A 25,889-nucleotide genomic window follows, 5' to 3' on the forward strand; every position below is an offset into this window, starting at 1 on the left:
GTGTTCCAGGCACAGTAGTGTTGGCATCACCTTGCAGGTTGTTTGAAATGTAGAGCTTCAGGCCATAAAGACCAGGAGACCCATTGAATCTGAATTGGCATGTTAATAAGATCCCTGGAGAATCACACCCATAGTGAAGTGGGAGAAGGGTCATTCTAGAATAGGGTTTCTCAAGTTACCTGGAGTGAAGGTTTACTTTCTTTTTCTTTTGTTGTTGTTAAACCAACATGGGCAACACATTTGTAAAAACCCAATTTAAAGTATTTTTGGAAAATGAAATAAAAATATCCAAAAATATAAAAATTATAAGCCTGAATTTTAAATTGAACAGACACAAAATTACTCTTTTTAGGGGGCAGGGGGGCCAGGGATTGAACCCAGGGGCACTCAACCTTAGAGCCACACCCCCAGCCCTATTTTGTGTTGTATTTAGAGACAAGGTTTCAATGAATTGCTTAGCGCCTTGCTTTGGCTTTGAACTCATGATCCTCCTGTTTCAGCCTCCCAAGGTGCTGCGATTACAGGCATGTGATACTGGGCCTGGCCATAAAATTACTCTTAAATCTCTATAAAAGACTTTCTAAACACTCATTTTTTTTTTTTTTTTGTATTTATCTTGATAAGGTGCCAGAGCTTGGACAATACTGAGAAGCAGTGGTGAATGGAGGTTGTGTTGAAGCCTCCCTTGTGCTGATGGTGGCTCTAAGGTCTGGGCAAGAGCTGCATGCAGATGGAAGTTTGGCGTAGGGTGATTGGGCTGAATGTTTTGCAGTTTATATTTGCAAGAGATGAACACAGCAAGTAGCTCATTAACTTGCAGACCATCTGCCCATATGTGATGCAATGGAAGCAGTACTCTTACTGAACTGAACAGAGAGTAAAAAGCAGTAGTTGACACTTGACACATCCACTCAAATGTTTGGTCAAGTACACTGATACCCTGAGCATTGCGCCAAATTTGACTTTCTACAGCTGCAGTTTTTTTTTTTTTTTTGTACATGGGATTGAACCCAAGGGTGCTTAGCCAATGAGCCACATTCCCAGGACTTTTTATTTTGAGACAGGGTTTGCTAAATTGCTTAGGGCCTTGCTGAATTGCTGAGCTGGCCTCAAACTTGTGATCCTCCTGCTTTATCCTCCCAAGTCACTGAGATTACAGGCATGCGCCTCCGTGCCTGGACGAAATTCTTAAATTATATAGTTACAGATTAAATGAAATGTGTGCTTTCCTACACACGTTTCCCCCTCCTTCCCTCCCTCGTGGCCTCCCTTTCTCCCTATTTCTCTCTCTCCTTTTCTTCCCTCCTCTGACTTTTCCCCACTCCTTCCAGCCTTCCCTATCTCTCTTTTTCCTTCTGTTTTCCCCTTTTCTTTCTTCTCATTATTTTTTTTTTCTTGCTTCAAAATTTTAAAAAAATATAACCTGTATTCTCTCCATGTGTTGATGCCATCAGCCTTCGTGGCTGTAATTTTAAATCCAGCCTTCGTAGTCCTATTGATCCTCTCTATTTAGCAAATCATACTGGTTTTCTTTCTTTTTCTTTTTACCATTATTAGTACTATTGCCTCATACGAGGGGCTAAGATTTGTGACATTATCACACAAAGAATGTCTGTAAAACTTTATACATACTATAATCTCAACATTATTCCTTTTATAGCACAGTTATACATGTAAACATTATCTGTTTTTATATCAGCTCTCATCACCACCCTCTGCCAAGATTCAGTACCTCAGTCTCTTTTTTTTAGTTGTTACTACCTCAGAATTACACATTATTTTAGAAAGATTAAAAAACAGTTGGACATTAATAAGAAATTCATAATGGCTCATAACACCATTTCATCCTATTAAAATTTGGTATAGATCATAGCAAATTTTATATAAAAGAATCTTGATTGAGGTTTAATTTATATTCCATAAAGTTTAACTATTCAAAGTACAAGTTAGTAATTTTTATCACATTTACTGAATTGTACAATCATCATGATCCAGTTTTAGAACATTTCCATCACCCCTACAGGATCCTTCATGTCCTTTTAGAGTCAAGCTCAGTTCCTATCCTGGCATCCACACTAGTCCCAGGCCATCCCTAATCTGCTGTCTACAGATTTGATTTTTTAAATTTTTCTAGACATTTCATATCAACAAAATCGTGCAATATGGTCCTTTGTGTCTATTTTACTAAGCTTAGCATTTTTGAGGAGTATTATTTTGCAGCATGTATCAGTGTTTCATCCTACACTGTGAATGGTACAGGTATACTATATTTTGTTTCTCCATTTGTTAGTTGATGATGCCATTCGAACAGCTTTTTGGTACAATACCACTCTGCATTAAGTATTGACCAAGCACATGTCCACATGGCTTCTGGTTTTAATGTAGGGCGAGTACTCATTTTGAACATATAATACTATTACTTCTCTCTCTCTTTCCTGCTGACAGGGCATGGTATACTATATTTTGTTTCTCCATTTGTTAGTTGATGATGCCATTCGAACAGCTTTTTGGTACAATACCACTCTGCATTAAGTATTGACCAAGCACATGTCCACATGGCTTCTGGTTTTAATGTAGGGCGAGTACTCATTTTGAACATATAATACTATTACTTCTCTCTCTCTTTCCTGCTGACAGGGCATGATTAACCTATATGGAGCACATACATTCTTCTTGTGCCTTGAAGACACCAGTGGTTCCTCTTTTGGAGTTTTTCTGATGAACAGTAATGCCATGGGTAGGAAGCATCTTTCTCTCTTCCATGGGTAGGAGTAAGTCTTAGGACACTGCTTTTATAAAAAATGACTGTATGTTGAGATCACTGTTTGACAGAGACATGTTGATCTTAATGATACTTCTATTGAAACTGAGACTTGAAAGTATTTTAATCTACCTACAAATCCAGCTCATCCTTAAAAGCCATTTTCATTGGAAACTGCTTCAGGGATTTCCTTTATGGAATGTTTCCTTTTAATATTCTGTAGATAACAGCAACCATTGATAGACACATTCCAAGAAAACTTGCAGATTTCAACTTGTGCCATGCTGTCTGACTGTAGGCGACAGGTTGCATTTTAAGGGCGGTTTCTCATAGTTTGCCCCTAATTTACCCATAATCTTCCCCTCTGGGTTCTGGATTAGTGGTGCATTAATAGGCATTTTGATTGTTTTTACATTTTTAATTATAGTCAAACTTACCCAATAAGATTTTCAAAACATTTTCTTCAAGCAGAGCCACTCACAAAACCCAGAAGTTTGTATTTTTATATGGTCAAATTAAAATAGAGTTTATTTTTCCTTCTCTTAAACAAAGCTTAATTCTTCCTTGCTATTTTACTAACTTGATAGATTAATAAATTTCAACAATACAAGTCAGTGAAGTCCATCCATTCCACAGATAAAAATTCAGTGGAAAGTAATATGTAAAAGAAACTTTGCTTGCTATTCATATTTGATTCACATTATAGGATAGGAAGGAACTGTAAAGTGAACATATGTGATTTTTACTGAGATTATTTTGGATGGCTCAGCTATTCATACCCCCAAGAAAAGTATATACTCAATTCTAATAACTCTCACTTTAATTCTCTCAGAGGTCGCTCTTCAGCCTGCTCCTGCAGTCACTTACCGCACAATTGGGGGCATTCTTGACTTCTACGTGTTCCTGGGAAACACTCCAGAGCAAGTGGTTCAGGAATACCTGGAGGTACGTCTTGGTATTTAGAGTTGTTGTTTATTGCTATTGCCTCATATGCTGGTTTAGATCATCAAGAGGAAAATAAGGGTTATTAGTAGATGGGATGGATTATAACACTGGGGTTGCAGTCTTTTATTGCTTATTTTCTTATTTTGATGACACTTATTGGATGTTTTCTGCATGCTAAAAAGGCACTATGCTAGGCTTGAAAAATGCAAAAATAAGTCAGCATCCTGCACTCAAGGCATTCATCATCTATCCAGGTTGAACCATCAATCACTCCAGAGACCAAAGGATAAAAGTCAGTGAAGTGCATCCATTCCACAGATAAAAATTCAGTGGAAAGTAATATGTAAAAGAAACTTTGCTTGCTATTCATATTTGATTCATATTATAAGATAGGAAAGAACTGTAGATACTTTCCATATGGAAAAACTCAGACATGGAAAGATAAAGTGATTTGCTCAGGATGGCTTGTAAAGGCACGAAAATATGGTTCCCAGATGCCACTGAATTTATAATCAATAAGAGAATATGATACATACAGCCTGAAATAATTATAATAAAGAGCACCTTATAATATATTCTGTGAATGAGGTGCAAATAAACTGTACAGGAATTCAAAGGTATGATAGAAAGCCCACTTGTGTTAGAAGGCAGAGACTTTCAGGTAATAGTGTGAGGCAGGTTAATAATTTTCAGGTTCCACATTCAATAGAAGTATTGTTGAGTTCAGCTTGCTTCTGCTAGAGAGTGATCTCAACATAGAAGTCTTTTCTATAAAAGCAACTTCCTAAGACCTACTCTTTCCCATGGAAGAGAGAAAGATGCTTCCTATCCATGGCATTACTAATCTCAGTGTTGGCTGGAACAACTTGGAAAGTTGGATTTTAATCATATTTCAGTATTTCTTCATCCACCTGCTCCTCATCTCATCAATCCTTATTTTTTTTACCTTAGCATACACTACTATCTGACATCACATCTGACACATTTATCTCCTTTGAACTCTGTGAGAGCAGAAACTAGGCTTGCATTGTGACATTATAGTCTCAGTGCTCACACCAGCCCCTACCACATTATAAACTCTGATGAAATATTTATGGATTGAAGGACTACTAACTGCTTTTCCCCAAAGACGACACCATTAGGCAAACATTTTCTGAAAATTCTATTATTTTTTTTTTGAATTTGCTGTAGTTGGGAATACATTTAGATGCTTAAGTGAAAAAAGTTATTAGCTGTGGAATTTTGCAGATTAGCTTTAGGAGATTACTCTTGGCTCTGACATTTTAGGATCTGAGGACTTTAGAGAAAATGAAATGGAGCTAATGCATCCGTTGTTGAACTTGGCACTACCAAATGTTTATTGTGAGGCTTAGACACTGCTTTACTTCTCTTTCCAGCTTGTTGGACGACCATTCTTGCCTTCCTACTGGAATCTTGGGTTCCAGTTAAGTCGCAGGGATTATGGTGGCATCAATGGGTTGGAAGAGGTTGTAAACCGAACTCGTGAAGCTGGGATCCCGTATGTAAGTTGGCACATCTCTTATCATGTATTTGACCCCATCTTTAATTTTTTGCATGAAATTCAGCCTGTTAGGAAATGATATAAAAATGGTTGATAGAGAGGCAGACCCACATCAGAAATTTGCATGCTGCATCATCCATCATCACGGTTATAACATTCCTAATATATTCATTAACAAACATTTCAAGAGCACCTGTGACATGTCAAGTATTCAAGCTCATGGGTTACAGAGCTGAACAAAATGCAGTTCCTACTTTCAACTCCTTCCAATGTCTTACAGCATGTCTCTATCAGGATGAGAAAATAAAGCTGGAACCTAAAAGCAGCTGCCTCTTTCTGGCAGGACATATTCACTTCTAGGAGTTAGCCAAAACCTGGAAGATCCAGGATTATTAATAAATATGGCTTTGTTACCATCTAGGGGTACTGGGTTCATTGTCTCTGTTCAGCAGGGAATTGAAAGACAGAACACAGAGGTAGTAAGAAAGAAGTAGGTTTATTGCAAAAATGACAGGAATCAAGTGGGTGAGTTTTGGGACTGTTCTTTTATGGTCTCTGGAATTTCCTCCTTCCCTATCTCCTTTCCTGTCCATGCTGTCCTCACTATTATTGACTAGTGCCCCCTCTGTCTACACATCTGTTTTAATTTTTCCATTGGATCCCCTGCTTAAGAGCATGAGTGCAGAAGTGTCTGATTGGGTCCCCCAACTTGGGTCCATGAGTACTTTTTTCAAGTTAGGAAGCTGATGTCATCAGAAGACCCTCTCATGCTCCCTTGTTCTGGCCCTGCCCCTGACCTCTGCACTCCCCATCTTTGCCTGGCTGCCTAAGCCCTTCTGTATCTCCCTCAGCTTTGGTTCCCATGATTGGAAACTAGAGCTGATTTCCTTCCCATCAGCTTGGTGGTATTTCCTAAGTTCTAATTGGCCAGTGTTACCTTTCAGGATGTCCAGTACTCTGATATAGACTACATGGATGGAAAGAAGGATTTCACTATTGATGAAAAGGCTTACCCTGATCTCTCAGGTTTTGTCAAGAGGTTACATGATGATGGCCAAAAATATATAATTATTATGGTATGTCAAACACTTACCCTATTGCCTAGTATTTTCTTTCAAAATGCAAAGGAAATTTATAAAAATAATATTTATATCTTATTTCTTTATTAGAATCCTGGTATCCTGAAAGATCCTAACTACAATACATATAAAGATGGAAGACTAAAGAGAGTATGGATCTTGGAGAACAATGACTTCGCTGTTGGGGAGGTAATTTCTAATGAAAGAGTAAATTATAGCTAGTTTTGGGGAACTGGTATTTTTGATAATGGGTAAAAGTCCAAGCTACACTATTGCTTATTTTTTTAAATGGCTTTAAAGGTTTCCTTCATCACTATTTTTAAACCAATACATGTACTAATAAAATGATTAAAATTCTGAAAGACATAAGATGCTAGCTGATCCATGAATATCACTGATAATTAAGAAGCAATGTATCATTAGAAAAAACAATTCAGTTACTTGAAGTCTTCCTGCCTCCAATTTCTACCTCTTTCCCAAAATAATAAATTCAACTACAACAATAGATCATTGGGCTTACAGGTTAATGTGAACCTATCTAAGGTAGTATATTAATTTGTACCAAGCTTCTAGATAAAGCCCAGGCTTTATTCTAAGGTAGTAGTTGCAGGAATTGAAATAGAATGACTCCTCAGGAGCCTATTTTAAAGACAGCTGACTTTCTGAGAGAATGTACTTTAAGTCAAATCATGATGTGACTTTTATCCAGTTATGTGGTTGTCAACACCAGGTGATTGGATTATCTGAGAGTTATTAAAGTTAGAACTCTCAAAGTTCACGTGAAGGCAGTTCCTGCTTTTTCTGAGTAGTTGACTTTGCAAAATTGTCTTCTCAAGAGTTATTGATGGCCCCTTCTTACTCTGCTCACTAGATTCTTTTCATTGACTGATAAATTATGTGAGTTGGCTGAGGCAGTGGAGGTAGAAGTGGGTAGAGGTGGCTACCCATGCTCTTGTTTAGAATGGAGCTCACTTGGCCTGATCTCCACTCAAGGCTTCTGTTGGTTGTTGCTCTGTCAAACCACTTGCTTCCTGGAGTCCAAAATTATCTCAAATTATTACTTGGTTTCCATCACCTGCAACAAAAGTCCAAGAGCTCAATCCACTGAAAGTGGGGATTTCCATTGCCTACCTTGTGTTTGAAGAATTATATATATATATATATATATATATATATATATATATATATATATATATATATATTCATTCATTATGCTGCGTGAGTTTAAATTGTTCCTAATTGCCAACAAATAATTGTAGTGGGAAAATCATCAAGAATGTTGCAAAAAAAGTTTGGAACCTATTAAATCAGAATGTTCAGTAATTTGGCTATGGTTATATTTTTGTGCCTTCCATGGAAGACACTTAAAGCTGCTGTCAAATAGATGTAGCTAAAACAGAGATAGGATTAGGAATATTTGGCAGGAATAAGAGGCATAAACTTTACTCAACTGTTTATAAAATATTGTTTCTATGCAAATATTAGAATATTATTTATAACAAAATTATACAAAGGGTTTAATATAACCTTTAATTAATAATACATTAAACATATTCAATTATCCTCTTTAAAAATATCCTACAATACTTTTATTGGTTTATCTCCCAGTTGGCCTGACATAATGAAATTTTACTTTTTTTTTTTTTTTTTTTTTTACAAAAAAGTCGTATGATGGATTTTCATTTAATTGGTCATTTTTCCTTTCCTTTTTTCTTCCTCTGGCAACTTGTATGCATTTTTTGGTTTCATAGGCATTGGGAGAAATAACAAATTTTAATTCTAAAAGTAAGGCAATGTGGGTTTTCTGTAAAATAAATAGTAGCCAATAAGCAATGAATCACTGAACAGCACATAAATTGTCCATTCTCCCTCTTTGATCTCTAGGGATACCCTGGTCCAACTGTCTTTCCTGACTTCAGCAATCCAGTGTGTACCCAGTGGTGGACGCAACAGGTCACTGAATTTCACAGCAGTCTGAACTTTGATGGAGTGTGGATTGTAAGTTATTATTTTAGACCCAAATTTCCTTTGGAAAGTGACATACCAAATTTTCATATGAATTTCTATCCTGATCTATAATAAAATAGTTTGCTTGACATACTGGTGTTCATAATTCTTTTACTTGATGATGACCACATATATATTGAATCAGACTCCTCAGAACTCTGTTCTTATTCTGAATTAGCCACTATCTGGTTACTTCATTTGGGTAAAAACAGTGTTTTCTCATGGCTTTGTTGTTTTCCTCCATTTACTGTCTTTTCAGCTTAAAAAAGACTATTTTATTAAAGGTTGTGATTTCTAAGAATTGTAGCACTGGCCCATAAAAATTTAATCACTAGAAAATAATATAATGAGGTCCCGTGTTTTTTATTAAAGGACAGTGGGGAAATTTATTTGAAACTTGAAAACATCTGATATGATAGTGATATTAGACATTGCTTATTTTTAATTCATTTTAAAGAAATAGATTTGAGCTCAATTATATTCTCTCATTATTCCTTGCACAGTGGAATAAAAAAAACAGGGAAAATTATAGCACAGAAGTGTTAGCCTATTTTTATTCTTTAAGCATAGTAAAACATAACATAGATAGTGAAATCTTCACAATTTATAAGGCTAGGGACAGCCTTTGAAATGACATTTCTTAATCAATAGTTTGAAATAAACTAATACAAAGCTAAATCCAGCCAATGTCATTAGAACTGGACTGTCTTGAGAGAGAACCTAATCCAATGACTTAATTTTACAAAAGATAAAACAGAGGCCAAGAAAAGTTGGGGAGATCATTCAAAATCCAAGAACCAGATCATAGAGAACCCCAGATATCCTGGTTTCTCATTCTGCATCTCCTCATAGCTAATTATAAATCAATAACATTGCCCATTTTGTGTGTTTTGTGTCTGAAGGAAATGGATGAAGTAACTAGCTTTCTCCAAGATTCTGGTCATTCGTGTGAATCAAACAGCTTGAACTTCCCACCTTTTACTCCTGGTGAGTGTGTGCCTGTTTGCTAAAGCTGCAGACATGAAATGTGTTTAAAATAGCCTCATTAATCCTCCATGTGGTCATAGAAATTCCCTCTGGTCCAGTGGGTCCCCAGACTTCCCAACCACTCTTCCACTTGTGACTTGGTGGCATTGCTTTGTCTCCAGTTACATTTTCACTGCCACAAGCCAAGGGTAATAGGTGGTGAAAAGTGTTGTCTGAGTCTGGTGCCTCCCCTGGCCATCCTTCCACCCCAGAGTTCCAGATTCTTTCATCCGTTAGCTGGTACCATTTCAGGCTTTGTGAGAGGTTTAGAACTCTCCAAGCACAAACTACCTTACACAGAAGTAAAGCTGTAATTTTGTTAACATCCCCCCTTTCTTTTTTTCCTTCCCTCCTCCATTCCTCTCTTTATCTCATTCTCCCTTCCTTTCTCCACCCTCCCCACACCATTAGCAATAGCTTAAGACATCAGTGGTTCCCTAAAGGTTCTATTTATAGGTCTCATTTCCTTCACGACACTCTTCTGCCATGATATTCTTTTGAAATAATGTGTGTGTGTGCGTGCACATACCTGGGTTTTAGGTGGGGGTGAGCAGTATACAGTATGCTGTGAAAACAAAGAAATCCCATTATCTCCATGCATTAGTCAATAAATTTTGCTTTTCACTGACATCGTACTCTAGTGAGGATGGATGGTTTGATCCAAGCGGTGATTCAGAGATCTAGTTTCTTCCATTGTCTGTTTTACTTATCTCAGAGGCTTTTGTTTCCAGGTTCAAGGGCAAAGAGGAGAAAGGGTGGAGAGAATATTATGGGTGGGCCTGGAAATGGGGTCTACCCTATTTACCCAAATTCCTTTTCTAGAATCTGCTCCCAGCCTCAGCTTAACTTCAAGGGGAGGTATAATCCTCAAGTACCATCTCCTCATATTCCTGGAAGAAAACATTGGCTGGGTGGACATCTGGACAGCCTCTGCCAATTTATCTTGCTTTGTCTACCCTACATACATGCCTGCTGTTATGGTTTGGATCTAAAATGACCCCAAAGATCACAGGTTGAGTGCAGAGTCCTCAGTGCAACAAGTTTCAGAGGTGGAGCTTCTAGGTCATAATTGGGTCATGTGGGCTCTAGCATCAGTGTATTAATCCATTTAATCCACCAAATGGATCGCTCCATCCATAACTTCGTGAACTAGTGGGAAGTGGGACCTAGTTGGAAGAAGTAGGTCCCTGAGGGCATACCCTGGAGGGGCTTATCTTTTCCCCAGCCCCCTTGCCCTCTCCACTTCCTGGCTGCCATGAGCTGACAAGCTTTCCCTCACCGTACTCTACTACCGTGAAATTATGCCTCACCTCAGGCCCAAAGGAGTGGGGCCACTGACCATGGATGTAAACCTATGACACCATGGGCCAAGGAAAGTCTTTCCTCCTCTAGTTGTTCTCATCAGGTGTTTTGGTCACAGTGGTGGACCCCCTGAGCTACTAACAAAAGTGAGATCAAGGCTGATAGGCTGATCTCCTTCTTGGTTCCCTTTGATCACTGAAGGAGTAAAGAATTTTGAGGTGGGGAGAGTCTTGATGTCAAACCATTTAACCTACTGTAAAATCTATTCTTTGCTTCCCTAAATTATTCTTTACTCTTTTCTGCTTGGTCTGTATTGCACCCGCCCCACACACACCTTTTTGTCCCACTCTGGATCAGCTTCTTAATTTTTCCCCCCTAACCTCTTAATCTTCTTGGCCATAGATATTGTTTTTCCCTTACTTAAAACCTCAAAGTATCACCTTCTGTTTGCTCTGGCAAGCACCCCACTCCCTACCCCTTGGCATTTTGTCTACTCACAATATGATCACTCATGTTCCTTTTCATGGTTATGCAACACATATTGGCATGATAAAGATACAGATGCAACAAGCTTTGAGCCTGGAAAAATTCTAGTCTCCTTTTGTAATTACTATAGTGGTTGTTTATCTCATTTTACAATCCAAGATGGGCAAGAAATATGAATTTTTAAAATATTTTATAACCCAATTTAATATCTGACTCAAAATCTTGTGTTAGATTGGTGGGGAAATCTTAATCTCAGTCATTCCTTGTTCTACCACTTTCTGAAGTTGTACCTCATACTAAGACCCTATATGTGATGAAGACTTCATGAAGGAAGGTAAACATAGTCCTAGGTATGGGTCCATAAGGAGAAGAAAGGGAAGATAGAGATTGCAGGCCATTAAACAGTAAAGGCTGACCATTTTAGGCTTGGGAAAGGGAAAATACAGTAACAATGGAGATTCTCAGAGCCAGGATTTGGCTTTTAGTCATAAAACCACCCAAGTGCCATATCTAGCTTTTTGTTTTTAAAGTGTGACTGGGGCACTCATACCAGTATATTTACACTCAACTCTACTTGACTAAGTCTCTTCAGGTAAACAGTGTGTGCTATATGTTTAATCTCAGATTAACTGCATATTGCTCTGAGAAGGGTTTCCAGCTACCTCCACTCAACGCCATCCTTTATGAGCTCAAGGGAACACAAATTATTTTTAATGACCTCTGGGTGGTCAGTGTAGGCTCCCAATAGAAAGTGGTATTTAGGATAGAATTTAAGATCTACACAAGATGTTGTCAGGTGGAAATTGGTGGGGAAGTTACAGCAACCAGGAAGAAAAACATTGGGTGACTATTTTGTTAAAGTCGATTGATGGAGACTTGCCTTACTGATGGGTGTTTCCCCCCAGGCATTCTAGACCACTTACTGTTTGCAAGAACTCTCTGCATGGACACAGAGTTTTACTGGGGCCTTCACTATGATGTCCACAGCTTGTATGGCCACTCCATGGCAAGAGCCACACACTCGTAAGAACTCGATTTTCTCCCTCATTCCAGATTTGGGGAAGTGGGAGGTGGAGGATTTCTCTTGTGTTCCATAAGTATATTGTTCAAATATTGTTTTGAATACAAGCATATAGAAACTGTTCTAGCTGGGTACTTAAGAAGTTCTCTCCTACAAACCTTTGGTTTCTGTATCGGATTAATCTGGATTGCCTTATGGATCAGGGATTGATTTTAGCTAATAAAAACACAGGGTAACAAGATTTTACAGAGCATACTAAAATATTGTTTATGTGAAGTTCAGACTTATCTGAACTTATCTGAACAGACACACACACATAATGTCCACACCACTACAACCACTACCATCACCACCACCACATCAGCACCATCAGCACCACCCATTATGAAAGTCTGTTAAGGAGACAGGTGTGTTCTGTAAAGCATTCCATCCTTCACCCACTTTGCCACATGAATTTTATTAAGGATAACTTTGCAAACTGATAAATAGCCCCTTTTACTCCACCCAATTTCTCTTTTGAAGATGATGAAATATAATCATTATAACCAAGATAGCAAGAAATTTGGGGTTCAACTTAAGAAAACTTTAATTTTAGATTTTCAGCAGAGATGGGGAAACCAAAATGCTGGAAGGGCTATTGGAGATCTTCCAGTGGCTCAGGGAAGAGCTAAAGTCTCAGTCTTCCTCTTGTTGTCTCCTGGTCTGGTATTTCTGCAACGCCATTGTGGGGACAAAGGGGAGGGGACTTTGATGTGCTCATGGGACATGTCTCAGCCTTTATTTACCTCATTCAACTTTTCTGTATCTGTGACACTTGAAGTCACAACTTCTCCTTTGAACCTGTTGTGTTAGTTCTTGAGACACGACTCTAGCTGGCATCTCTCTCTTTCCTGCTATTCCTTCTCACATCCGTGTCTGCATTTATCTGGATATTTTCTGTCTACTCTTTCAGGAATGAGTCTTAGAGATCAATCCTCAGGCTTCTCTTTCCATTCTATGCTAGCACAGGGAATTTATTCCTTTCAACGGTTTTGCTTTACTTTACAATCTATAGTTCTGTATGAGATTCCTCCTTGATTTTCAGACACAAATATCCCAAACTACCTTCTGACCTTCTCTACTTGTATGTCTTATAGTACTTCTCACACCATTCACCTGGCTTTCTTCCACACTCTGGCTAATCATTTTTGAAACTCTTGAATTCCCTATCTTGGTTGGTAGTAATACCATCCTTATCTCCCAGACTCTCAAGTGAGAAACTTGGCATCATCCTTTTTCTAATGCCCTCATAAGAAATCAAATCAGCTCTTGATCTTTCTATTCTACTTTTGAAACACTACCATAACCATGTCCCATTTTATCCCCCAGCCACTTCTTAACTGAGGTCATCATCATCTCTCATGTAGATCATTCCACTTGATCTATGACCATTCTCCTTGACTTAATCCTTATCTCTAGTAAATTATCCTCTGCCCTCTCTAGAGTGTGATCCAAGGACCAGCAATGTCAGCATCAATGGGGATGTACTGAAAGTGCCACATTTCAGACCTCTATCTAGAACTTGGGAATCAAAATCTTCATTTTAACTATGGGTGTATCGAATATGTGTTGAAGTTTTGAAAGTATTATTCTACACTGCTGTCAAAGTCATCTTTCTGAGAGGCTGAGTTTTCTCATTTCTTTGTCAATGTAAAATTTCTGACTTTTGTTTGATAAAATCCAATCCCTTAGTACAACCTGTAAGGTCCATCATAGTCTAATTATTTTTTTTTGCATTCTTTGCACTCATACTTTATGCTATGGAATATATTGCTGCTTGTTTTTCCCAACTCTGAATGCTATTCATTTTTCCATGTGGTGCTTGCCCAGCACAAGATGGCCTTCCTTGTGCTGTCCATTTTGTGAACACATACATATCTATAATATCTCACCTCAGATGTACAATCTGGAAAACTTCCTAACGTTTCTATGAAAATGCTGTTTCTCCTCTTTTGTACTACATTGTCACATATTGCAATATGGTTAATATGCAACAATATTATATCATAATTTTTAGATGGTCATTTCTTTTTTCCTGCTGAATAAATTCCTTGAGGGCAACCAACCTCTGTATCTTTAGTTTTGTGAATAGTGTGAGCTTTGAGGATATTTTGGTGGAACAGATATGAGAAAAGGAAGAGCAAGGTGCACACACAGGGGACCTGATGAATTAGAGGTGAGACTGGGTCTGCCGTTTCCTAACACTATGCTGTCTTCAGGACTTTGCAGTACCCTGGATTGTCCAGGGGAGAGAGTTCTTGACCAGTAAATGCACAAATTTGATTCTCAGTGAAAGCAAAGTTCCAAAAAGAAGGATATCTATTTCTGATTTTGTTATGTTCTCTTTCTTACTTTTTTTCTTTCTCATACCACCTCCGTTGGAACATAAACTAGTGAGTAAGACTCAATTTTCTCATCTCTAAAATGAAAGATTTGAATAGATATTCCCAATAGTCCCTCCCTGTTCTGATATATTCCAACTCTTAGATGCTTCTGTTTAAGAATGGGAGGTGGGAAGGCAAGTGACTAAATGGTCAGAAAGAGTCAGGAAAGCTTCAAATTGCTTTATTGCCCATGTATTCATGTGATAAAGGTGCTATAAAATCTTGAATGTGTGGATTAATATATTTGAATAATTATGACTAATAGTTAAAATGTAACTGTGACTGATAAAGTAGAGGGGACTTTTCTAATTTCCCTGGGTTGGGCAGGATCACCTATATTCCCTGAGAACAGTGCAGATATATGGGACTTGGCCTTTGGACATGAGGCAGAGTTACATTTAAAAAGAGGCAAGATTTTTATTCAATGGGATCTGTACATCAGGAGAAGAGAAGTCGATGTAGATTTTCATGCAAACTTAACTGGAAGGATAGTTTGGGGACAATGGTTACTGGGCTCAGGGAGTGAAATTCACATTCCTCTAGGCTAAAATATCAGATCTTCCCAGAGATATGACCTGATTGTAAAAGGCCAGACCTGGAGGAGGGGAAAGAGAAACTTAAGGATCTCGAAGAGGCTTTTTCTTGGCCTGGAAGAACCTGACTGCTATCTAATCTGGGTTACCATAATGGCCTGCCTCTAACCATAACCTTAGCCACCTCCATCTCTGTTTCAGTTTCAGTCTAAGTGGGTTGAATGTGTTTCTTCCATGATCAATAATTGCAGAGTGCAATAAACCTCCAGCCAGGGGTAAAAAGGGTGAAGTGTCTGCAAGTCTATGCCAAGAGGAAGTGAAGACAGAGTTCCAACCTGAACTGGCATTGTGCTACACAAGATTGTGGTGGGCAGCAAGGCATGGAATCCAGGGATGTTAGAAAAACTGTCTGGAGAGAGAGGATGGGTCCAACAACCTAACACACAGTTACAATATATTGTCAATCAAAGGGTTTGGACCAAAGCCTGATCCAACAAGATGGAGAAAGCATAGTCAGGAGGACAGGAGCCTGGAGAAATTCTTTTGGGGTTACAAGAGAGTGGTTTTCACAGTCTTATATGAGATGTGAAATCTTTCTCAGAAGTGGGAAAGGAGCTGGGTACAGTGGTGCACACCTGTAATCACAGTGGCTTGGAAGCCTGAGGCAGGAGGATCATGAGTTCAACGTCCACCTCGGCAAGAGCAAGGTGCTAAGCAATTCAGTGAGATCCTGTCTCTAAATAATAAATAGGGAAATTGCATGGAAATGGAAGGAGACCCTCAGGGTTATACAAAATTTCATACAAGAGGAAGTGAGGGGAAAGGGGAAAATAATACAAGGGGGAGAAATGAATGACAGTAGAGGGGGTAGAGAAAGAAGAGGGGAGGGGAGGGGAGGGGGGATAGTAGAGGATAGGAAAGGCAGCAGAATACAACAGACACTAGTATGGCAATATGTAAATCAATGGATGTGTAACTGATGTGATTCTGCAATTTGTATACGGGGTAAAAATGGGAGTTCATAACCCACTTGAATCAAAGTGTGAAATATGATATATCAAGAACTATGTAATGTTTTGAACAACCAACAATAAAAAAAATTTTAAAAAAAAAGAAATAGGGTTGGGGGTGCGGCTCAGTGGTCGAGTGCCCTGAGTTCAATCGCCAGTACAAAAAAAGAAGTGGGAAAGGAGCTCTTAAAAAGGCTGGTCTGCTTACACACCTAGTTTTTGATATCCTGAGGTTTTATTTCAGTTTGGTTGGAAAGCCTGTTACTTCCCACGAGGCAAGGTGGGTTCTAAATGCTCACAACTCACCTCACACTCAACTGAATGCATTCTTTTTCAGGGCCATGGAGACTATCTTCTCCAATAACAGGAGCTTCATCTTATCCCGTTCTACTTTCGCTGGATCTGGTAAATTTGCTGCTCATTGGCTGGGGGACAATGCGGCTACATGGGATGATCTCCGATGGTCCATCCCTGGTATCCTTGAATTCAACCTGTTTGGCATCCCCATGGTGAGCCTCATTCCTAGCCAAGGAACTTCAACCCTTTGTCCTTGGACACTCCTTCCATTATCAGTCTTTGAGGGTCTTTGAAAAACTAAGGAGCACATGTCTTTTGAGATATGTATTGGAAAAAATAAATTTCTCTGGGTGGTGTAAGCTGTCTTCTGAAGATAGGATGTTAAAAATTGATCATTGTGTTGTCACCCATGGAGTCTCTGGAGATGGGAAAGAGATCCCATGAGTGAACTGCATTAGTATTACAGAAAAAATCCCACCAGGAGAGCATCAGTGAATAGGGAAGAATGAAACTGGGAACTGAATGTTGAGGAAGAGTCCTCTATATAGGGACCATGATCAATGTTACCAGTCAGTCTGCTCAGTCTATCCTGTGATACACACTTTGTTTCTCTCATTTGTCTGTGGTCTTGCCCTGGGACTATGGAATCTCTAATGCCAATGTGATATTTCCTTTTTCTTTATCATAGAAGTACACAGTCAGTGCTTTTACCTCTCTCAGTGACTAACATTTTGGTCTGTGTGCTGATTCTCCAGGTAGGTGCCAACATCTGTGGTTATAAAGAAAACATCACAGAGGAGCTCTGCAGAAGGTGGATGCAACTTGGAGCATTTTATCCACTATCAAGGAATCACAATGGGCCTGGGTTCAGGGTAAGATCTCCCGGAGAAGTGGCGGAGAAGTTATTGTCTCATTTGTTTGTTTTCAAAGAGGGGTTGAGGGAGAGTCTATAGTTAATCCTCACTACAGAAAAAGGATAGGTAAATCTTACAAGATGCACCTGAAACACAGGGTATCAGGGTAAGAGTGGGTGGGAAGGGGCATGCCTATATATTAAATGATTTTATTGTTGGAAACTCACCCACAAAAGTGAGAAAATTGGTTAAAGCTTCTATAGTGCTTCTGTCACCTTTGTTGTCCCCTTACAGGAGCTGAGACAATTGGAGTTCATTAGAATCTTACTTTGTTTAATAAAATGGAAACCACTCATAGATATGGTAGAGCAAAGGAGAAGGATTTAGGGACAGGCAGACCAGTGATCTGAAATACTTTTTCACTTTGTATGTTTTTATGAATAGTTTGGAAGAACACCTCTCTACTACTTCCCATGATTCATGCAACCTTTATCCTTTTCCATCTTTTAAGTGTGGGTGATTCTTGGATTGAACCCAGGGATGCTTTACCACTGAGCTGTATCCCCAGCCCTTTTTAGTTTTTATTCTTTTCTTTTTATTTTTTTTTAGTTGTATATGGACACAATACCTTTATTTTATTTATTTATTTTATGTGGTGATGAGGATCGAACCCAGTGCCTCATACTTGTGAGATAAGTGATCTGCCACTGAGCCCCAACCCCAGCCCTAGTTTTTATTCTTGAGACAGGGTCTTGATAAGTTGCCAAGGCTAGAAATGGACTTGCCATCTTCCTTCAGCCTCATGAGTGGGATTACAAAATGATATTTTTGATGGGCAAGTATATAGAAGTGGCTTCAGAGTCCCTCTTAAGGAGATGTTTATAATCACAGCAGAAATAAGCAAGGTGGGTTGTCCTTTGTTTTAATGAAATAATCTGCAACTGAAATATTTCAAGTTGAGTGGGTTCACATTTAGTAGTCTCATTACAGTCATGTCCTAGCAATCATTTTATCTCCAATTCCTGACTTTGTACAGTGACGGTCTCTAACCTGGAAGAACTAACGATTGTTTTAGTCAACTTTTTCATCACTGTGACCAAAAGACCTGACAAGAACAATTAGAGGAGGAAAAACTCATTTGGGGCTCATAGTTTCAGAGGTTTCAGTCCATAAACAGCCAACTCCATTGCTCTAGGCCTAAGGTGAAGCTTCATGGAGGAAAGGTGTGGAAGAGCAGAGCAGCTCAGGACGTGGCCACAAGGAAACAGGGAGCACTCCCCTCAAAAAGACCAATATATTCCCCAGCGTGCCCCCAACGACCTGCCTCCTCTGGCTACACCCTAACCGCCTACTGTTACCCCTCAGTTAATCCACTGAGCTGGATCAATGCACTGATTAGGTTAACGCTCTCATAACCCAATCATTTTACTTGTCCACTTCCTTGCAGTGTCTGACACGTGAGCTTTCCGGGGAAACCTCATATCTAAACTCTAACAACTGTCAACCCTCCAACACATTTTATCCCTGGCTTTCCTAGCCGCTTGTGGTCTAGAGAGAGATGAATTATTTCTGAATGTTCAAGAAGGTGGCTGGGAGCACAGAAGGCAGGTGCTCTTCACAAAGAGATGGACTGAAATGACTTAGATAAGAGCACTCAGCTCACCAAGGTGGCTAGATTAGAATGTTAGCTTGCTTTCTCATATGCTACCTCTTTTCAATAGGATTGTAATAAGAGCTACACATGCCAGTCTAACGTTAAATTTAGAAAGTAAAAAGAAACAGGGAATATCTTAAATGTATTTTACGTAATGCAATATACAAAACATTATCAACCTGTTTTACATAAGCTATTATTTTTTAATTTTAATTTGTTATATATGACAGCAGATATATTGCAGTTCCTATTACACATATAGAACATAATTTTTTATATCTCTGGTTGTACACAAAGTAGAGTCACACCATTTGTGTCTTCATACATGTATTTATGGTAATGATGTCTACCTCATTCCACCATCTTTCCTACCCCCATGCCTGCTCTCTTCCCCTCCCTCCCTTTTGCCCTATCTAGAATTTATCTAATCCTCTCATGACCCCCCAATCACATTATGAATTAGCATCCTGAAATCAGAGAAAACATTCAGCATTTGGTTTTTTGGGACTGGCTAATTCACTTAGCACTATATTCTCCAACTCCATCCATTCACCTGCAAATACCATGATTTTATTCTTTTTTTTAAATTTATATACTGAATAATGTTCCATTGTGTATATATACCACATTTTCTTTATCCATTCATCTACTGAAGGGTACTTAGGTTGGTTCCTTGGTTCCACAGTTTAGCTATTGTGAATTGTGCTGCTATAAACATTGATGTGGCTGTGTCCCTGTAGTATGTTGTTTTTAAGTCCTTTGGATATAGACCGAGGAGTGGGATATCTGGGTCAAATGGTGGTTCCACTCCCAGTTTTCCAAGGATTCTCCATACTGCTTTACATATTGGCTGTACCAATCTGCAGTCCCACCAGCAATGAATGAGTATTCCTCCTACCCCCCATATCCTCGCCAACACTTATTATTGTTTTTATTCTGCCATTCTGACTGGAGTGAGATGAAATCTTAGGGTAGTTTTCATTTGCATTTCTCTAATTGCTAAAGATGTTGAACATTTTTTCATATATTTGTTGATTGATTATATATCATCTTCTGAGAAGTGTCTGTTCAGTTCCTTGGCCTATTTATTGATTGGGTTATTTGTTATTTTGGTGTTAAGATTTTTAAGTTCTTTTTATATCCTAGAGATTAGTGCTTATCTGATGTGTGTGTGGTAAAAATTTGTTCCCAAATTGTAGGCTCTCTATTCACCTCACTTATTGTTTCTTTTGCTGAGAAGAAGCTTTTTAGTTTGAATTTATCCCATTTATTGATTTTTAATATTAATTCTTGCACTATAGGAGTCTTATTAAGGAAGTTGGGGCCAAATCCGACATGATGGAGGTTTGGGCCTACTTTTTCTTCTAATAGACGCAGCGTCTCTGGTTCAATTCCTAGGTCTTTGATCCACTTTGATTTTTTTTTTTTGTGCATGGTGAGAGATAGGGGTTGAAAAGATAGTCTCTTCAACAAATGGTGCTGGGAAAACTGGAAATCCATATACAAAAACTGTTATTAATGAGGTATTTTATATTCCTTTCTATCAAGCCTTCAAAATTCAGTGTATATTTTTACAACTTAATTTGTATTAGTTAAATTTTTAGCAGTTGAAGTAAAACAGTTCTATCAAAACAATGGAGCTTTGTTTAATGGAAACTATGTTACATTGATTCAGTGTTTAGATTTATATTTAAATCGGCCATAAACAAATAAAATTAAAAGTTCAGTTTCTCAGTCTTATTGACCACATTTCAAGTGTCCAGTAGACATGTGGTTCATGGCTACCACAGTGAACAGCACAGTTCTAGACTTTCTCAGTTGGAAACCAAGGAGGTGGAGGCTGTGGAGTACTGGTTTTTTGTGTGTGTTTGGCCTCAGGGTTCTTATGAGCCCCATACTGAATACATATAATAGTTCTATTTGCAGAGCACGAACAAAGGAAAGCAGTGAATTCAGGTAATTTCCTCCAAAATTTACTCCCAATGATACCACTGGTTACTGGTGATGAGTCCTGCTTCCCCATATGTTGAAGTTTGAGCATTAGAGAAGCACGCCGAGGCAAGGGTATAAAGCAGGGTTTATTTATAAAGGGGTAACATAGACTTCTGCCAGGAGGGAGGAGGGGGCCATAGCTGGTACCCTGGTATCCCTAGAAGTGAAGGTGTTTTGAGTTTTTATATGTCCTAGGCTTCCTTTGTTCTCCTGCTCTCTTCCCTTTATCTCTCTCCTTCCTGTGTTTGTGACTAGGCCCAGGAAATGCTCAGTGAGATGGCCAAAGATGAAGAGGCTGGGAGGAGTGATCCAGGCAGGAGGGGGGCCCAGGGCAAATTAATTAGCAATTTTTACAACTCCCTGTAGGGAGGGACAATTCCTGGGACTGATTACCTTAGCAACAGGTTGGAGCAGGGGCACCTTTTTGACAAGGATGGAGGAAGAGCTATGAAGGAATTAACATTTCAATCCCTCCATTCCCTTGGCTATCTGCCTTCTAATTCTGGCTTTACCAGTCCTATGTTACCAGATGACAGGTCTAAATATGACATGCAAAACTTTTACATTTTCCAAATTTTAATGAAATCATCACAAAATGAGTGCCAGCCATTGATGGAAAATTTCTGTCTCTGGGTGGTAAGAAGAGTAGATTTCTCTTCTAATGGGTTCCTTTCTTGCTCTTGGAAAAAAATCTGCTAAAACCTGGCCTTGTGGTTTCTTCACACCTTTTACATCTAAGAACAAATAGAGGTCATTATCTTCAGGCTAGAGAAAATAAAATAAGTTGTGATGGTGAAAATATGACAGATGAAATGATATAATATTTTAAATTGGAAAATTTGTTAAAATACATGAAAAGAAAAAATGAATTATAGATCATGGTGGTAAGCAGTATGGTTAGGGAAATGGATTTTAAATTATTTTAGTAGTGCAACTCAGTTTAGTACAATTTATTATTATTATTATCTTCCAAATAAATATTATAAAAACCCTCAATAAATAAGAGCAGTTTGTGGGGGAGCAAGGCCCACTGTGGCCCCTTTATGACCATTGCAACTCTGTGGGCTTCTTGGCCACCGGGGCTGCTCTCGTCTGCCCTCAGAAGACAAGTGCCAAATGAAAGTTCTGCCACCTGCTTGCAATTCCACATTGAGGAAGTCGTGTGACCTTTGATGGTGCTTCCTTAGCTGCACAACGAAGGAGTGGGGTCAAGAATCTTTCAGTTATGGAAATGATTTGATATCCTCCAAGTTGGGGTACATTGCTCCTGTCACCTGGGAAAACCAGTCACAAAGGGACTTTTAAATGGTGATGGAAAAAACAACTCAGTCATTGCTTCCATATTCTTCTAGGACCAGGATCCTGCTGCCTTTGGTTCTGAGTCCCTGCTGCTGAATTCCTCCAGACATTATCTGAACATCCGATACACTCTGCTGCCCTATCTCTACACCCTCTTCTACCGCGCTCACACCCAGGGGCAGACAGTAGCAAGGCCCCTGTTACATGAGTGAGTTTCCTAACCCTCAGAGAACCCCCTTCAGATAGCCGTCTCATTTGTCTTGTTAATGGGAACAAGGTGAGTTAGGACACGTCAGGTGCTCTTGTCTTGTGCTGGGAATTGCGCATGCCTCACCGAGTCTCTCTTTTCTAGGTTCTACCAGGACCCAGCCACGTGGGAAGTGCATGAGCAGTTCTTGTGGGGGCCTGGACTCCTCATCACACCTGTCCTGTATGAAGTATGTTTGTAACCTGAACGACGGGGTGGGATATCACACTTGTCCTTGTTGCATTCCAGCTGAATGAACCAGGTCCTGAGCACCTATGATTGTATTTAAATCTGACTATGTATATAAATAAGAGAGACCATAACGGTTTAGAAATAGGAAAAGAGTATTCTTGGTTCATTGACCCACCAAGGAAAATGATTTTCATCTTGAAAAATTGCCTCACAACCTGTGTCATTAGACATTCAGCATGGCATTGATGTGGGTTTTAAATACCTTGGTGTGTGTGGATGCTGACATGTGTGTTTCCTGATATCCAGAAGGGTGTGCTTTGGGGTTGGGCTGAGAAGAAAGTTTGGATATGTTGAAGAGCAGGGAGGGAAAACAGAGGGATGGTCAAAGGTGGGAGTGTTACTCTGAGGTCCCTGCATGGAGGACCACCTGCATTTTCCTGAAGTGTGACTTGGGGCAGGGCTGAGTGGGGAAGGTCGGGGAAGGATCAGACTTGAGTACACCTGCTTATAAACACAGGAGCTGGGTTTTTGTTTTGGGAGTCTGGCTGGCTCATCTCCACCCAGCATGACTCAGTGTATGAACTTTCTATGCTTTTCCTAGAAAATGCACAAGCATTACAGACTTAATTTCTAAATACAACCCTGCTTTGAATAAACTGCCCAACCTCTCGGGATTTCTGTAGTTTTTATTAGTGGAGTGGATGATCCCCGCTGTCTCCCAGGGTTGTTCAAATGATGACGTGCAGTGATGTGGAAGCGTTGGGTAAACTTGCTTTTCCTTTTCATTTCCCTAGGGTGCAGACCAAGTAAGAGCATACATTCCAGATGCCACCTGGTATGACTACGAGACAGTAAGTGCAGTGACTCCAGTTGTCTCAGAAATTGCCTCTGGCAGAGAGCAATTATATGCCAGCAGTCTTGAGGGCTTGGGGTAGGATAATCATATGAGGTTTTACATTTAATTGATTGTGGGTACATTCAGGATGGTATAACAAAATACCTTACACTGGGTAATTTGTAAACAACCAAGATCTATCACCCAAGTTCTAGAGGCTGGAAAGTCCAAGATGGAGGCAGTAGGAGAGGCAGTGTCTGGTGAGGGCTCCCTCTTCTTCATTGATGGCACTTCTCACTGAGCCCTCTTGACTGAAGCACTTACCCAAATGCCCCACCTCTTAATATCACCACAATAGGATATTAGGTTACAAAATATGAGTTTCAGGAGGACATTGACACTAAGATCATAGTAGAAGACTTTTTAAAATGTACAGTGAAATAATTTGAATAGCTGGAGTAGGTTTTTTGGAAATTTACTCTTTAATTCTTGGACCTGTGCAGTTATTGGCCTTTATCTGTGATAATATAAAGAACTCAAGCTCAGTTGGGGGAATTGTGGTGTGTTAGTCAGTTTTCTGTTACTATAACAAGTGCACCAAATGATCCCCTTATAAAGAGAAAAGGTTTATTTCACCTGTAGTTTCAGAGGTTCTAGTCCATGATTAATTGGCCTTATGCTTTGGGCCTGTGATGGCACCTCTCAACTCATGCCCAGAAAGTGAAAGAGAGAAAAAGAAGAGGTAGAGACCTTTAAGTATACACCAACAATGCCCTAAAACCTCTCACCAAGGCGGCCCCCACCTACTAAAAGTTTCCACCCCCTACTAATAGATCCATGCTGGAACCAAACCTTTAACACGTGGACCTTTGGGAACATCCTGATTCCAAGTGCGTTGTACAGTATGGTATGCCGTAAAGGAAGGGTGTGGATTGGAGTCTCAGTTCTGTTCTCTATATACCTCAAGAAAGTCACTTCATTTTGGAAGTCTCCATTTTTCTCTTCTTTAAAGTGAGGCAATTGAACTGGATGATCTCCAAGGTTCTTCGTAGTCCTCACGTTCTGTTTCCTTTTGTGGATTAGGGAGATGCCATCCAGTGGAGAAAGCAATTTGTGGATATGCTACTCCCAGGTGACAGAATTGGGCTTCACCTTCGAGGAGGCTACATATTTCCCATCCAGCAGCCGAACACAACCACAGAAACCAGGTAAGTAAGCTCTTGTGTCTTCTAGGACATGACTACTTTGGTGCTCTAGTGGGACATGGCATTATGAGGGAGACAGTAGAGGCCGAGAGCAGGTGGACAAGGAAATAGTGCCAGGAAGCAGTCTTCCTCTCCTCCTTTCAATGTTGGCTCCAAATTGTCCTCTGAGTCCTCATTGGGCAGTAGCAAATGTAGCCTCAGTCCCTTTACATTTTCTATAGTTCTTTACACTTGTATTAAATTAAATTATAGGGATAAGCAAAACAATAATCCATGAGGATTTCCCTCTGGCCAGAAATTATCCTCAGGTAAATCCCCTATTGTGTGGGAGAATACAAATTCAGAAGGAGATAAAGGGTGATTGCGTGAATGTCAACATAGCTTCGAGTTCAGGAGCTCAGATTCTGGAGACAGACAGTTTGAGTTCAAGTCCTGGCTCTGCAATATATATACCCTGGGCACCTCACTTTTCTGTACTTACGCTTTTCATTGGTAAACTGGGGAGGATGATAGTCTGACTTTTTTAGCATGGCTGTGATTGTTAAATGGATTGATACAGATGACAATGCGTGTAGGATATTTACAAGAGTGCCTGTCACATGGTAAGCACCCAATACATATTCACTGTTAGGCTGATTGCAAACCAACTTCCAGCAGGCACTGCGTCCCTCCACCAGTCAATCTTACAATCACTCTATTAACTTCTGCTGTCTGCTTACACTCAATTTCCATGTTTGCACACAATGTTAGGATCTACTAAGTTTCTGGGATGGACTCTGGGAGGATCTGTCCCTGGGACATCAAGGGGTCTGGTCTCACATGGATCCCTCTCTTCTTCATTCTCTGAAACTGGGAACTACTTTTCTCAGCCGGAAGAATTCCCTGGGACTCATTGTCGCCTTGGACTATAAGAGAGAAGCCAAGGGAGAGCTGTACTGGGATGACGGTGTGACTAAAGGTACACTTCCTCCTGGGGCCATCTCTGTGGCCCTCAGTGGGAGCGAATTACTGAAGGCTGCCCAGTAAGGCACTCTTATCATGCTGTTTATTTCTGTAGCTTATAATTATTGAGTGAGAACTCATTCTGATAGGTTCCATTAGCCACACACAGCGCATAAATGACTTCAAAATGTCCAACTTCTGTGTTTTGGACCCTTCCAAAGCAACAGACATCAGTTTGTTTAGTTTACTTATTCTCT

General features: G+C 39.5%; 1 protein-coding gene across 1 annotated transcript in view; it reads left to right on the plus strand.

The window, feature by feature from the left end:
* The window catches only part of Mgam2 (maltase-glucoamylase 2 (putative)), an 81,783-nt gene that overhangs the window by 12,145 nt on the left and 43,749 nt on the right, over positions 1-25,889 (plus strand). Inside the window, exons 7-21 of the mRNA XM_046434138.2 lie at positions 2,638-2,737; positions 3,594-3,706; positions 5,104-5,229; positions 6,173-6,304; positions 6,398-6,496; positions 8,192-8,305; positions 9,217-9,301; positions 12,034-12,151; positions 16,453-16,624; positions 17,168-17,284; positions 22,265-22,419; positions 22,564-22,648; positions 23,445-23,501; positions 24,569-24,693; positions 25,560-25,648. Of these exons, the coding sequence (XP_046290094.1) occupies positions 2,638-2,737; positions 3,594-3,706; positions 5,104-5,229; positions 6,173-6,304; positions 6,398-6,496; positions 8,192-8,305; positions 9,217-9,301; positions 12,034-12,151; positions 16,453-16,624; positions 17,168-17,284; positions 22,265-22,419; positions 22,564-22,648; positions 23,445-23,501; positions 24,569-24,693; positions 25,560-25,648 (1,687 nt within the window). The remainder of the gene's footprint in view (positions 1-2,637; positions 2,738-3,593; positions 3,707-5,103; positions 5,230-6,172; positions 6,305-6,397; positions 6,497-8,191; positions 8,306-9,216; positions 9,302-12,033; positions 12,152-16,452; positions 16,625-17,167; positions 17,285-22,264; positions 22,420-22,563; positions 22,649-23,444; positions 23,502-24,568; positions 24,694-25,559; positions 25,649-25,889) is intronic.

This window comes from Marmota monax, unplaced genomic scaffold (genome assembly GCF_021218885.2).
Source record: "Marmota monax isolate L192 unplaced genomic scaffold, Marmota_monax_Labrador192_F-V1.1 WCK01_AAM20220418_F8-fsc00122, whole genome shotgun sequence".
In the NCBI taxonomy this organism is placed as follows: Eukaryota; Metazoa; Chordata; class Mammalia; order Rodentia; family Sciuridae; genus Marmota; species Marmota monax.